Source organism: Miscanthus floridulus, chromosome 9 (genome assembly GCF_019320115.1).
Source record: "Miscanthus floridulus cultivar M001 chromosome 9, ASM1932011v1, whole genome shotgun sequence".
NCBI classification, from domain to species: Eukaryota; Viridiplantae; Streptophyta; class Magnoliopsida; order Poales; family Poaceae; genus Miscanthus; species Miscanthus floridulus.
The window spans coordinates 64,691,619-64,707,508 of NC_089588.1; the positions used below are offsets into that span (position 1 = coordinate 64,691,619).

General features: G+C 43.9%; 1 protein-coding gene across 1 annotated transcript; it reads left to right on the forward strand.

The window, feature by feature from the left end:
• Positions 1-13,113: 13,113 nt before the first annotated feature.
• LOC136482076 (uncharacterized) lies at positions 13,114-15,077 on the forward strand. Its single transcript, XM_066479325.1, has 3 exons — positions 13,114-13,962; positions 14,256-14,300; positions 14,767-15,077. The coding sequence occupies exons 1-3, from the start codon at positions 13,125-13,127 to the stop codon at positions 14,889-14,891; spliced, it is 1,008 nt and encodes a 335-aa protein (XP_066335422.1). The 5' UTR covers positions 13,114-13,124; the 3' UTR covers positions 14,892-15,077.
• The last annotated feature ends 813 nt before the right edge of the window (positions 15,078-15,890 follow it).

Consider the following 15,890-nt stretch of genomic DNA (forward strand, 5'->3'; position numbering starts at 1 on the left):
CTCCGTCGTGCACTTGCCCCGGTTGTCCTCGCCAGCCATAGGGTTTGGTTGGATCTACGAAAAGGAGGAAGAAAACCGCTATAGGATTTGTGAAGGCGGAGAAGTGCAGAGAACAGTAGCAGTTGCAAATGTGGATGTATTTGAGGCCGGAGTCCTTGGCTGGTATTTATAGCCACAAAGTGAGGTAGTAGATATCTCAGGACGTGCAAAAGGCAACCGCAATTAATAGAAGGCGAAGCGCCGCCCCACTAATGCTGGAGAGAATGCGGCGTTGATAACTAAGGACGAAAGATTGAGGAGTTTTCTTAATGGAGGCCGTATTTTCAGACTTAATTGGAGTAAGGTCAGAGGTTTGGAATCGACTATTTTTAGATCGGCTCTTTAGCCGAAACAAGAAATACAATAGATCAACAGAAAATATGGTTATCATTGGTTCCATAAAAAATATATGTTGGTATGCAGATTACAAGTTTAGAACATCCTGGATTGCTTTCAATACTTTTAGCCAGACAGCATCGACTTCTGTGATTTGTTGCTTGTCTTCTTTGCCTGATTCAGGAATATTCTCAAGACTGCTACAGATGGCCTTGCCTTCTTTGACCTTGGTCAGCATCCCTTGTTTCTTCTGTTTTATAGCATTGGGAATCTGAACCAAGTTGGACTCATGGCGATCGATGGCAGCCTTCATACTTTCCAATTCTTTCTCAAGCTCAGCACGCCTAGCTCTCAGCAGATTCAACTCTGGAAGAAGAATTCTTCAGATTATCAATCATTTGCGCTAATTCTTTGGCTTCTTGTTTATTGGAATACTTCTTGGCCATCAAAGTTGTACGGTTAGACAGATTCCTCTAAGTCTTTTTCACCTTTGGGGCTAGAACAAGTGTATCCAAGTACAAGGAGAACAAAATCTAAATGTCTAAGCCATTGTATAGGGATCCATACGACTTGGTCCATCGACTAGAGATCGTTGATATTGCTACCGGCGCATCCGAAGTGAAGCCTGTCTAGGAAAAGATGCAGGGTTCCAAGGCTTTAGGTTGGATTCAACCCAATCTCTGGAAGCTCTAGAGTTTGTGAGCCTATGATGCCGCGCACTCCGTGACTATGTTAAATTCATAAACTTTGCTTTTTGGATTAAATGTCACTTTAACGTTGGTATTTAATTTAACAATATTGTTATCTTATCGTGCGATCCATGTGTTTTTAGTATAAATTATTAGTTATCCCGTAGCAACGCACGGACACGCTAGCTAGTTTAAAGGAAACAGACAAATTTTGGAGGATATCATGTCAGCAGGTGACACCAATGCACCAATTTTGCGTGCTAATGCATGCGGCACAGCAGAATTGTCTTGTCATGCCATATAAAGTGGCATGATCAAAAGGGTTAGATTAAAAATAAATTTTAGCTAAAATTTTGTTTATGCTACCTAAAAGCACTTAGTCCATAAACAAAACTTGACAACACATTGACATTCAGCATTCTGTCATCAACGGCCCCAATTACCTCTGAAGACCACGCCCACGACGACATTTGATTCAGTCAAGCCTTCACCCTTTTTGCAAAAAAGAGAAGTCTCCTATGGGGGGACATGGAGGCGGATGATCTCTGGGCAGCAATGGTGCCCTATGAGGTGATAATTCGCCGTCGTCCTCATCATCAGAGGACGGCTAATAAGGTGACCCTAAAAATGTTTTCTTATGTAAAAGCAAAAGAATGTAATTAGAACTTTTTTATTATGGTTGGGGAGATGTCAGGAAGTGTTAGATGTGTCTATGATTGGTGGGCCCATATGAGGAAAGACGTTGAGAGGCATCAATGAGGGAGGCGTCGAGAGGCGTTAGATGTGTCTATGGTCGGTGGACCCATATGCGCCGTAACGCCTCCCAACGCTTGAGGATTAGGACTTCAAATAAAAGAGTGGTAATTTCTTTTTCGCAGTTAATTTTTTTCATCAAGGGTAAAATGGTAAATCTATAATTGTTCTCTTTGAGTAGTATAGTTGGGAGGTATGATTTAAGTACTGTAGTTAGATGAATATTTGCTTTAAAAAAAGATGAATATTTTCATTTTTAGGGTTCATTCGCTGCCGCCTCTGTGTTCTCCGTCTCTATGCCACCGCCGTCCACCGCCGTTGATCCGTCCATGGAGGACCTCGACGCGCTGCGCTGCTCCTGCATCGTCTCCATCGAGATCTGGGTCCGACCCCTTCTTGCTAGCCCTCAGCTCCCCAACTGAGCATGTGGAGGCTACGGCGGCGACTACCCTCCCTATCATGGCGGCGGCTGCCATCCCCGCTGCCCTAGGAGGTGCGGGTGGCGAGGTGCGCACGTCCATGGATGCGGCGGTCCCTGGTGGCGAAGCTAGAGGGCGTGCTTGGCATGCCGGTGCCCACCACCAACTGCCGCTCCTGCTACGAGTACGAGCGCCGCGAGGGCTGCTTGCGTGTGGCGGGCAACGAGGAGGAGGACGACGTCGACGACCAAGAGGGCGAGTTCGGCCTGCAGGACGGCAGCACGGGGCACGATGACGACCAACTGTACGTCGCCGAGTCCATGCTTAGGTCGCAGATGAGCTACGACCGCGGCGGGGACGTGCATCCCGGCTTCAGCCCCGCCCCCAATGTGCCGCTCCTCACCAACGGCCAGATGGTTTTCGCCTATCGGTCCAGAGGAGCTCGTGCGGCCTGTCAATGGTGGGTGTCGTGACTCGGTTTGGGCGGGACGAGTGCACGAGGGTGGACTCGGTGGAGCAGAGACCGGATAGGCGTGGCACGGTTTGCTCGGTCATACGCGGGTCGCTTGGACGCGGGCTAAGTGGAGCGGTGGGGAGCGCGATCACCCGGCCAGCTCGGAAGCCTGGCCAGAGCGGAGGGGAGGGGCGGAGGAGAGGGATGGAGCCGACGGGTGGGGCCGCTATGGCAGAGAGGTCCAATCGACGACCCGTGGCTACCGGCTCCGGGTCCACGGCGCACTCGCTGAACGACGACATCCTCTGATCCATCTTCTCCCGCCTGGACGACCACTTCGACCTTGCCCGCTGCTCCGCCGTGTGCGGCTCATGGTGAGCTGCTCCTCCTCCTCCTCCCGCTTTCCCTTTCACAGTTGTCCTCCTGGTTGCTACAATCAGCCGGTCCCTTCGTTATACGATAACTTGTTTCGTTCCGTGGCTAATCTTAGTAGTTAGTTCATCCATGATTTTGGCTGTAAATCTGTGCCTGTTGTTGGTGAACTCATTCGGGGGTTTCTGTTCTACACCAGCTCTATCTTCTTTGGAGAGGGAAAAAAGACTAATTTTTATGGTACAAAGGTAACAATTTCACCAGGAAGCTGGACGGAGATTTGTTATTTTAGTGGAATTATTTGCAACTCACCATGCTGGAATATTTTCTATCTGTGTTTTATGTGCTATTATGATGCACCCTATTTGCTGCAAGAGAACACCTGAACCATTAGATTGGGTCTCTTGTGCTACAAAGTAGATCATGCACCTGCAAGTGCATGATTTTGAGTCACTGGATCACAGATGGAGTAGGCGTAGCCATGGGCTTGTAGCTCTCTGAGATGCATTTTGGTCTCACCATTTATTTTAGATCCTGATCTGAACCATGATACCTTGATGAGGCTAACTTGTGCTATGTATTAATAAGGATGTATGTGCATAGTCTACAACTCTTTTAAGTCAATTTTTGTTATGTATTAATAAGGATGTATGTGCATAGTCTACAACGCTTTTAAGTCAATTTTATTGCAGGTTCTTGGTACCAATTTTTGTACCATAAATTCTTGCGATAGAGTATTAGACCATGTTTTCTGTTTGACCTTTTTTGTTTCATGCATTTCTCCTGTTTCAGTTGTTGGATGAGTGTTCTCAAAACTCTGAGGCTATGTATCTGTGTTGATTAACATTTGCAATATGTTTTTCTCCTCAGTTTTATAGGAATAGGATAATTGAAACAACTCATCTCATGAGGGATCTGTATTACAAAAGGAATCCACCAGCAAAAGGTTCAAGCTCTAATATTTCAGTAAAAAGTTACTTTGAGATGCTTGCCATGGATGAGCATGCATCATCTTTCTCTAGAGGACCTGCTGAAGCTTTTCAGTGGATTGGGCACCCAATATGGTAAGCACTCATGTTATACCTCATATATATGGTGTACAATGACAGGGGTTCCCATTCATTGGGTCATCAAACATCATAAATATTCTCTACTATGACAAATCATACTATATTTTTTACCTATTGTACATCATTTGAGAAGTGGCTCAATATTCATATTTATTTTCTTTCAGTTTCTTACTTTTTATTTTAGGGCTACCTTGTGCCCTATGAAGAGTGGTTCAATTTTAACTGGAGTTGGAGATAAGGTGGGTGCATCTACATGTAGTACACCTACATGCTTATTGTATTGTACATTGAATGGTTAGGGAAGCTAAGGATGATGACCTTTTCTTACTGATCCAGAAACTATGAAATTATTGCTGTCAATCATCCAGCAGTTTTCTCCTGATCACTACTGTTTATCAGAAATATTTCCATGGCATATTATGATTTGAGGTCGCATTCATCATTTTATCTCGAATACGCACAAGATTTGTGCATCATTGTATTAAGAAAAAGAATTTAACCATACAAATGACTCATAAGAAGAGTTCAATAAATTGAAGAGACCAAGCTGCTGAAGAAGAATTTAACCATAGAAACGGACTCATCAAGAAGAGTTATGTTGAAGGTTGTTCCTTCATAATGGCAAGGGCAATACAAATGGAGGCATTGGCATTACTGAAGAATCTGATCTGGAGGATCAGGTAATCTCTAGATTTATCGAAAAATAGTTTGTCCATGTGACCTTGTTTCTCTAGGACTTTATAAATAGTGGTGACAAGCAAATGACTTCCTATCGGTGCATTTTGAGAAGACAAACACATAATTAGGAGGCAGTATGTTCCTGTAGTGTTATTTTTTACATGAATGAAGCTCCATTGTTGATAATTTGTTGCTTACTCATACCTTGTTTGTTTTATGGTTCTATTTTTGGGTGCCTCCTTGTGTCACATGCTGAAAAGACAAGCATTTGTGCTCAGGTTACTTACTGTAAGTCAAAAGCTTAGTCCAGGCTGATGCAAACTGCCCTGATTGAATTGCTCCTATTTTTTTGTATTCCCTGACCAGCTTTGTGTGCATTGTACACTTCATGTCCATGAATGTGATATTTCTTTGCAAAGCATGTATAATATTCTCTTCTTTGTTCTTTCAGAAAAACAGACTCATATTAGTTCAATTTTGGTTTTGCAGATGTCTTGAAAGAGCTATTATTGCAGGCCTTTCCTGTGTTAGCTATGACAACAAATTTTGTAAATGCCACAGCTTTGGACACTGCTGCAACTCAGAGCCACATTGACATCATTTAACTGCAATCTTGGAGTTTGTGCATAATTTTTCCACTGGTTTTAACTTAGAGGTGCATGGATATGTCTAGAATAAGGTAATAAGATTTATTTTTTCTTGTTTATGAAAATATAATAACATCTTACAATATTAATATAAGATTGTCACTTATTATTTTTGAGTGGAAAAATCTTTCACTTTTTATATTTTTCTAGTTGCATAACTTCTGTTCGTTTCACAAGCTGATCTGTTGCTGGACACTAATTAAACACCAATGATGGCTTACGTGCAGTTTTCTTATTTAGTTATTTGTAGGTTAGAAGATGCACCCACTGTACAGTTGAGCTCGTTGCAACCCATCTGTGTGGTGGAACTATAGCTGAAATTTTCTGCATGGATGATTTGATCTATTTTTATAGCAGAAGCTGCCTACTACTAATTGGTGTCATTCTGTATGTTTTATGGACGATTGTGTCATTCTGTATGGATGTGAGACACTGAGACATTCTGTATCGCTGGTACATGTATGTTACATGTTGTACAAAGTATTATGTTTGGAGGACCCATTCTGTTGGAATGTCTAATTATTATGATGATTTAATGTAATTGGTAATGTGATTTATTATTTGCGTCGTCTTTATGCTGCATGCGCTGAGCTCTCCGTTTAAGGGCTTAACGACTATACAACTCTCTTTGGAGTCTCTGAACAGTTGCACGTAAATGGCCTGTGATCGAAGGTTTGACTACTTTTGTCGGTTCACAATCATCATACCGCTGCTGATTATCATCATCCCCTTGATTTATGTGCCGACATGATCCGTCAAGCCTTTCTGTGTGCCAGCACCCCTACTACGTCCTTTCTTTCTTTGATGGGCTTGCCAATTGCACCGGCGAGAAGCTAGGTGTGGCATATGCCGTCATGAATGTTGTGCCAGAGGCCGGCACTGGGAAGGATGGAAGAGCAGTCTTGCTGCAAGCAATCTTGCAGTTTGCATCACCTATTGCTGTGAAATGTTCAGCGTGTCTGTTCAGCTCATCGATGTTCAATAGATCGTCGATGCGGGTGACAATGTTTGAAGCAAAACTTTCTAACACCCTCGAATAGCTCTCCAGGATTAATTTGCCCACATCCTGAAAAATGCTCACCAGCAGGAGCGGCATCAGTTATTGACATGTAATTTGGTAATGACTAGAATATTTGGAGAAACAGATAGAGATAGAAACCTTGTTGTACTGAATTTTGCTCATATCCAGGCTTGTCTGTGTCAACCCAGGAAACCTTTGCTTCAAGCATATTAGCAGGAAACCTTTGCTTAGGTGGACATCCTCTGGTTAGAGGTATGAGAGATGGGAGTAAACATAAATCTGGTAGAAGGAATAAGGCCATCTTCAATTCAAAAAAAATATACATAAGCATGCCACGCTGAAATAGTTGCATCATCCTACAAGATATCTCATGCATAAATGTTGAAAGTTTTTTTACTCTTTTTATTGCAATTTATTTCGACACTGAACAGGTCCGTTGCCTACAAGCAATCATCAGTACAGAAAAAGAAATGACCGACCCCAGTTAACAACTCCATCACAAAGAGCGTCATCACAGTAGCAAGGCAAAACTTCCCAACCAAGCCTACACAAGAAAACTCAATGCAGCTTAAATAATCAAGGTCCAAGACTCAAGTCACAATACTAGTGCTGACTATAAACCAGTACAAATAGTAAGAAGGGTAAAAAAATTACTACAATCCCAACAAAGATTATATTATAAGCTTAGTTATCAGGTTGAATGGTTATGTCCAGCTCTTTCCATGATCACGAAGATGCATGTTATTTAACTAGTTATCTCCAGACTGGCATATAGGAACATGCTTTTGCTCTGCAATAAGACTGTATATATGCATTACTGGAATGCTTCCTGCCAATCATTGGTATGTGTTCTTTAAAAATTATGGGAACTTCAGCGACAAACATCAAGACATCGAAGATGATAACCAGCAACTAAGAAATATGACACCATTCCAAGTATTAGACTTAGAAACTGTAACACATATATCATCTTTTTTCTTTTTATTCAGTTAAGAGCTGCACAAGGCATGGCACTGCCGCCTTCTGCCAACAACCGGAGTAATGTAAGAGATACTTTTAGAAGCTACCATACTGATAGCCTATTACTCTCTAACGATGCTATTGTTCAAAGATGCTATTGTTCAAGATCTAGCTAAGCCAAAGACAACTTTATTCATCTTTCTACCAAGTTAACATCACACCTGACAACTGACAGGAACACATTAACAAATCAGACATCATGAAGCACTACAGTAACCGTGACAATCAGGGAGAGGTAGGATCTCACACCTAGTGCGACGGCTTCTGTGACACCGGCGTGACCAACGGTCGACCTCGGCGCCGGCGTTGTCCTTGGCCTTGTGCAGCGCGGCATGCAGGAGGACGAGGACGAGGCCGATGAGCAGCGAGGCGTGCAGGAGGACGAGGACAAGGCCGATGTGCAGCGAGGAGAGGATATTCGCATTGGGCGAGATCTTTATTGGGCCGCTCGCGTCAGCCAGGGGCGCTGGGGAGGAGGGAGGAGCGATGGGATCCCGGCAACGAGCACGGGCGAGGGCAGGCCTGCGGCGGCGGTGCCGCGCGAGGGCCAAGGCAGGCCGCGCGATGGCGAGGGCGAGGCAGCGATGAAGCAGGGCCTCCGGCACAACGCTATGCGAGGGCGGCGGCTGCTAGAGGGAGGGAGAGAGCAGGGCGGCGGCGGCTTTGGCGAGGGCGAGAGCGAGTTCGGCGTGGCGCTGGGGGCGGGTGCTGCGGCGGGGCAGGGCCACCGGCGACGGGCGTGGGGTGGGGTGGGTGAGTACGGCGAGGCCGTGCGGGATTGGAGTCTGGGGGGGTTTCGGAAGTGAGACGTGTGAAATGACCATAATGCCCTTGGACGAATAAAATTAATAAAAATAGCTATTTTGGGTAGGCATCAGGAAGCGTCAGCCAGCGTTAGAAAGCAGTTCCAACCATTGTAAAAGGGCTCATGTAATTATTCTCCTTTTTCTCCAAGACATAGCCGGCTGCCAATTTGTAATAACTGAAGGCTCCCTGCACACGGAGTAAGACGACGGCCATGAAATTTGGACAGTTATCAGGTGTCAGTTTCCAAATATGTTTTTTTTTAAATAGCCGGCTTAAATTGTTACAATACCAATCACAAACTATCACTTGGATTAGTACCACACATAATGAGCCATAAAACTCTTAACAAATTTGAGTTCCATAGGTGTCCATAGAGGTTATACAACTTGTTCACAGCTGGTCAAGCCGGACAGAAACCTTATAAAAAAAAAGCCGGACAGAAACAGAGAAGCCTAGACCATTCTTCAGAACAACACATTTCTGTGAATAAACACTCAACGACTTGATATATAAAACCGGTGATCTCGATAGCATGAAGCATAACATAATAGTTTCACTTTGAGAAGTAGAGTATTCTAGTTTGTTTATGTGAAACACACATCCTAAATAAGAGTGGGGAAGTAATATAATGGGCCCATTTGGATCCTTAGAATTGAATTCATTCTAATAATTACAATTTAGATATAGATTAATTAAGCTAATATAGTTGTATATGGAATATATTTGTATATTTATTATTATGCATACAAGGGACATACTTACATATTGCATTTCTATTGTAGGGAAGTGAGTTGAAGAGTGTGCTATAAGTTGGAGAGTAGAAATATAGCATAGTGATCTATAGAATCAATTTTCATCTCTCAAACTATGAATTTGAGATAGGATTATTTATAAGCTTGAGAAAGTTATGGGATATCAAATTTCAAGCCAAATAACCTAATTCATTAAATAGATTTTAATTCTTTCAAAATGAAAGAATCGAAATGGCCCCTAATAGACCTGAGCACGTTATTTTTTGTCACCGAGGTTACTACAGTGCTGCAAATCAAAGAAGGAACGAAGATCCGCATTGTTAAACTGCGTCAGAAACATATTCCGCTAGCACTTGCAGCTCAAAACTAAGCATGACAGCTACAAGCTATGGCTTTTCAAAGATGGAACCAAACAATGTGATTCTCAGACTGCAACTGTTGCATCTTCAGAAATCATGCTGATCCACAAGGCAAAAACCTAAAAACAACAAGTTGAAAGCCTCATTTTTTTTAGTGCGTTCAACCTGTCACTCAGCAGTCTGTTCGTTTGGCTATGGCTTGTCGTAAACGATCGTAAATTTCCAGCCGGAATAATATTTTTCTCTCACACAAACCAGCCAGCAGTACTTCTTTACGAACCAGCAATGATACGAACCAGCCAACCGAACAGGCTGCAGGTCTCCTGGTTTTCTTCCTGTCCAAGATCTCGATTTCTATGATGTATGAGTAACTGAATGAAAAGGAGAAAGTGGCATCAAGAAAATAGTCAATAGTTGATAGGTAATTGAAAAAAGGCATGTGGCAATTCAAACAATGAAAGATAACAGCGGCAGGTTTCCATTCAACCCATAAAACAAATTTGGTGAAATCTCGCGTCAATCTAGTATCATATATATAAGCTGGCAAAGATGCATCGTCATAATATATAATGATATCTTGAAGCTATGAAAGTTGAATGCTAAACAAGCGCAAAGACCCTGATAACAAAAATTAAAAAAATATATAAACTACTACTTGCAGCATTCTTTCAATGTATTTGTTTCCATGGCAAACGCCGAATATGCCACAAACTTAGAACAAGCTATATAAGTTCGGCTTGCTGAAACTTGGCTGAATTGGCTGAAAAATACTGTTTTGGCTGAATTATTGTGAGAGAAAAACACTGTTCCGGTTGAAAAAACGAGCTGAATAGTGCGGATTATAAGATAAGCCGAACGGGGACTATAACTGGATAACATGTTTATGAAACGATAAACTCCACTCGTACTGTATGGACACATGATGGCTAGCTTCTCAAAAATAAAGCAGAAGTATATAGATGATCGGCAACCTCTTTAAACAAATTAAAAGAGAAAGAAAAAAAAGGCAATAGTTGGGAATCAGCAAATACATGTTCAGAAAAAGAAAAAGGAAAAAAAAGCAATGGAGGCTCGTGCCTCCCAAACTTTGGAAGAAGGAAAAGGAAAAGAAAAAAAGCAAGCAGGGGAGAGAATGAAGCAAAGCAACCTCCCACAGGCTGCCAACAGAATATGTCACAAATAAAAAGACGTTTTAGGATTCAGTACATGTACCAAGACCAATGAGAAAAGTCTAATATACCCCTAATATTCTCTATCATGCACTTGTATTTCACAACGCCAAAAGCTGTTGTCCACCATCGTAGAGAGTGCAGGTAGTAGGCCTGCTGCCTTGGACTCCGGTAAAATAGCAGGATGTAAGCCGCAACGACATTTTTACTGGAGGAAAATTCACCAGCGGTCCATGAAGTTGACATAATGTGTCACTTAGGTCCTCGAATTTTCAAAGTGATATCTGTAGGTCCCTAAAGTTGGCAGAGGGTGTCATCTAGGTTTCAAACTTTTAAAGTGATCACCGGAGGTCCCTAAACTTGGCAGAGGGTGTCATCCAGGTCCCAAACTTTCAAAGTGATCACCGCAGGTCCCTAAACTTAGCAGAGGGTGTCATCCAGGTCCCAAATACTGTAGCGATTCGGCACAGAATTTTAAAAAAAGAAATCTAAATTTTGGTAATGTAGCTACATTCTGCAGAAAATTCTAAAAATTGTATCTTTTTAATACGATCTCGCACGAAGATGATTTTTATATAAAAGTTGTAGCTCTCGACGGGATCTACAACTTTCTAGTTTTGAGTTTTTTAATTTAAGGTCGCTAATACACTCAAAAAAATTAAATAAATTTTCAGCAGTATATTAATCGCGTACGAACGCTTGTCGCCTTGAAAAAAACATATCTTTCTTATATGCTATCAAATGGAGATACTTTTTATATGAAAGATGTAGCACTCGATGAGATCTACAACATTCTAATTTTGAGTTTTTCAATTTGAAGTCTTTAAGATGTTTAAAAAAATTTAAAATGCAAAACCACTGTACATGAACTGAAATCAGCATTTTAACTTTTTTAGCATCTTACCGACCTTAAATTGAAAACTCATAATTAGAAAGTTGTAGGTTTCATCGAGCACTACAATTTTTATATAGAAATTATCTCTATCAGATGACATATAAAGAAGATTTGTTTTTTTTCAAGGCGACAAGCGTTCGTACGCGATTAATATACTGCTAAAAATTTATTTAATTTTTTTGAGTGTATTAGCGACCTCAAATTAAAAAACTCAAAACTAGAAAGTTGTAGATCCCGTCGAGAGCTACAACTTTTATATAAAAATCATCTTCGTGCGAGATCGTATTAAAAAGATACAATTTTTAGAATTTTCTGCAGAATGTAGCTACATTACCAAAATTTAGATTTCTTTTTTTAAAATTATGTGCCGAATCGCTATAGTATTTGGGACCTGGATGACACCCTTTGCCAAGTTTAGGGACCTGCGGTGATCACTTTGAAAGTTTGGGACCTAGATGACACCCTCTGCCAACTTTAGGGACCTACAGATATCACTTTGAAAGTTCGGGGACCTAAGTGATACCTTGTGCCAACTTCGTGGACCGCTGGTGAATTTTCCTCTTTTTACTGGGACAACATTCACAGGCCAGAACGACCTTCTTTCGGGACGGAGGGAACGGAGGGAGTAGGCGGCAGCGAGGTTGTTTAGATTGCTTCAAAGTTTCAAATTTTTTCACTTTCTCTATTACATCGAATCTAGGGACACATGCATGCAGTAGTAAATGTAGATAAAAAAATAACTAATTATATAGTTTGATTGTAAATTACGAGACGAATCTTTTGAGCCTAGTTAGTCCATGATTGAACAATAATTGTCAAATACAAACGAAAGTGCTACAGTGCCAAATTTTTCTAACTCTTGCAATCTAAACAAGGCCCAAGCAAGTGATCGTACATGCTTGCTTTGTTGCAGGTGCATGTGGCATGCCTAGCTAGCAACACGCCTATTACCCACTTTGACACCCAACCCAGAACGAAGGACTAAGGCCCTCTTTGGTACCGCTCCTGCGCGCACTGGCTTCGGCACTGTTCACGTACTGTACCGGAGCCGCGGGAGCAGAAAAATCGAGCTCCACCGGCTTCATCAGCAGTGCTCTGTGAACAGTGAGACGAAAAAGTAGGAGAGAGAAAAACAGATTCGGTGAACAGTGCTGCTACAGTATAAGAGAGAGAAAAACAGCTTCATGAACAGTGCCGGTGTCAGTAGGAGCCGGAGCACTTGGAGCCGAAACAAACGGGCCCTAAGACTATCTCCAACTATGAGAATCCAAAATACGACTCATATCATATTTGGGTAATGTTATAGGCAAATGTTTTAATATCTATTTTTGGTCTTCTCCAACAGCCAGACCTAAAAGAGAACTATTTCTATAAATAGGTCTCGAAGGAGGATACTCAGATTTAGGTTGTGCCGTGTCTTTTCTTAAACCCAAAATGAGTCTCATGTACACATGCTCTGTTGGAGACCGATACGTCGGACCATTTTGCGTTTGGATGCCCTTACGGGGTCACCCGTCGGAGAAAGTCTAACAACCAACGCTCTGCCATCTGCTCGATTCTTTGCTTGCAGACTCACACAAACAGGCGACCCAAAAGCATCTGACTAGCTCTCTCTCACTCGCACCACCATTTTGCACTGCACCAATGGAGGAGATTATTCCCCATCTCCATCTCCATGCGTTAGCGTCGTCGCTTGCAATCCTCGCCGCCATGATGGTGCTACCATCGACGACAGCTGGTGGCGGGGTCTGCCGTGAGAGCTGCGGTGACATCCCGGTCCGCTACCCACTGGGCATCGACGACGGCTGCGGCAGCCCGTACTACCGCAACATGCTCACCTGCGCAGACAACGCCACACTCCGCCTCCGCACCCCGTCGGGCACTTACCCGGTGGCCGGCGCGGACTACTCCGACCCGCACCTCGTGGTGACAGACCCGTCGATGTGGACATGCGCGCGGCCCTTCACCTCAGTCCACGCGGCGCCCTTCAGCCTCGACACGAGCACGCGCTTCTCGCTGTCCCAGAGGAACGACTACCTCTTCTTCGACTGCGACGAGGCGCGCGTTATCGTGGCGCCGCGCCCCGCCAGCTGCGACCGGTACCCGGGCCGCTGCGACTCGGCGTGCGACAGCGCGGGGTACCTGTGCCGGAACCTGCCGGGCTGCCGCGGCGCGCTGGATGAGAGCAACATGAGCTGCTGCGCGTACCGCCCGCGCGCCGCGGAGTCGCTGCGGGCGATGCTACGGCACTGCGAGGCGTACACCAGCGTGCACTGGCGCGCCGTTGGGGACAAGTTCCCTCCCTACGACCAGGTGCCGGCGTATGGGGTGCGTGTGGACTTCGAGGTCCCCGTCACGACGCGGTGCCTGCAGTGCCAGGACAAGCGCCGCGGCGACGGGGGAACGTGCGGCTTCGACCCGGCTACCAGGGACTTCGTCTGCATCTGCGGCGACGGACGCAACTCCACCACGGACTGTGCAGGTGCGTTTATTTATTTACTTTTGATTGATTGGCTTCTGTGTGCGTCGTTGGACAACACACAGCTCAGATCAAAAGGGGTGATGCTTAGACAAGATTATATGCACGCGGCAAATATATTGTTTAATAATATATAATCGTCTTATCGCTGGATAAAATGGAAGTGCGCACTGGCAGCAAGGCAAGAACCATGCATGTTCTTCTGTCTTCACCCTGGCTCACTTAATTAAACGAATTTTGAGTTTATTTGCAATAGATCAATCTGTATCATGATCTGCTCCCTGTAATAATTGCAGGAGGTCACGGCTCAGGGCATCATGGATCAGCAGGAGTCATTGCTGGTGAGAACTACACTTCCCCACAATATTACTTGTACTCCAATTTTCTTTATTAATTATTCGAAAGGGTGGCAAGAGCTTTGCCACGTACTCCATTTTTGTTATAAGAAAAAGAGGTACAAAACCGACTACAAGAACTGACTTTACCGACTGCAACAACGACCAGACATCACTACACACAACTCAAGCTCACCAAAAAAAAAAGGAAGAAACTTCAGTGAAGAAAAACACTAAACACTAAAGTATAGCAACACTGTCGCCACAAAAAGAACAAGCGACTTACAGAGGAAACAACTAACAATGGAACCAAGCACTACACTCCAGTACTGTTCTTTAATTTGTTGTTGACAGTTCGTTGTTGTCCAAAAGGGATGTTCTACTGTTGGATCGATTCTTTGATGAGATAAGCTACTCACAGCGGCTCAAATTAACCTGACTTCTGATACAAATTTGGGCAATTTTCTTGCAGCAAGCGCTGTCGCCTCGATCTCTGCAGCCATAGGCGTTGGGGGGCTCGTGTGGTACATACGCAAGATCAAACCGAGCAAAGTGGTGACATGTGGGGTTCAGAGTAATGAAAACAGGTTCTTCTGACCTAAATTTAAAAAAAAAATCCAAGGAGAGGTGGTGAAGAAAGTAATCCTTATCATAAACTAAAAAGGGGGAGGGAAATTTTCCCTATTTTGCTAGATTTTGTTGGAGCTATTAGCCAAATTATGTCATATATACACGATGCTGCGCTATGAAACTCTTTTGTGTATTCTTTTAAAAGAACATAGTTTGCCTTCTATTAGAATGAAGAGTAAATTTCACAAGTGTTCCTCAAACTATTTTGACGTTCTCATGTAGATCCCCGATCTATGAAATTGCAGCTTTGACTCCTAATCATTTTAAGTAGCTCATTTGATGTCAAAAACATCCACGGCGCGCCAACGTGGCATGTCCAGTGTGGATTATGCTAGAGTTTTGGTGCCTTTTGTAGATGGACCTATGAAGGGCGGGCCTGGTGCAAGCGGTAGAGTCTTACCGCATGTGACCGGAAGGTCCCGGGTTCGAGTCGTGGTCTCCTCGCATTGCACAGGCGAGGGTAAGGCTTGCCACTAACACCCTTCCCCAGACCCCGCACAGAGCGGGAGCTCTCTGCACTGGGTACGCCCCTTTTTTTGTAGATGGACCTATGAACATTGGTCCATCTGGTCAGTTGCTTCAATAACCCCCTTACAGGGCCAGTCTAGGGGCGAGGGCATTAGGTTGCTTCAATAACCCCCTCACAGGGCTGCCTAGGGGTGAGGGCATTAGGGGCGTGTTCAGGCCCCTTTGGTACCGCTCCGAGACGCTTCAGCTCCCGCACTGTTCATGCACTGTAGCGTGTCAGAGAGAAGCCAGAAATTCGAGCTTCACCGGCTCCGTGAACAGTTGCCGTGCTACCGTGAGAGGAAAAAGGTGGAGAGAGAAAAAACAGCTCCGATCTACAGTGTTGCTACAGTGCGTGACAGTACTCCGTGTCAGTGTGTCAGCCGGAGCCGGAGCGGCCTGGAGCCATACCAAACGGGCTCTTCGATTGCCTGGACCTTCCCAACCTAGATGGCCCAG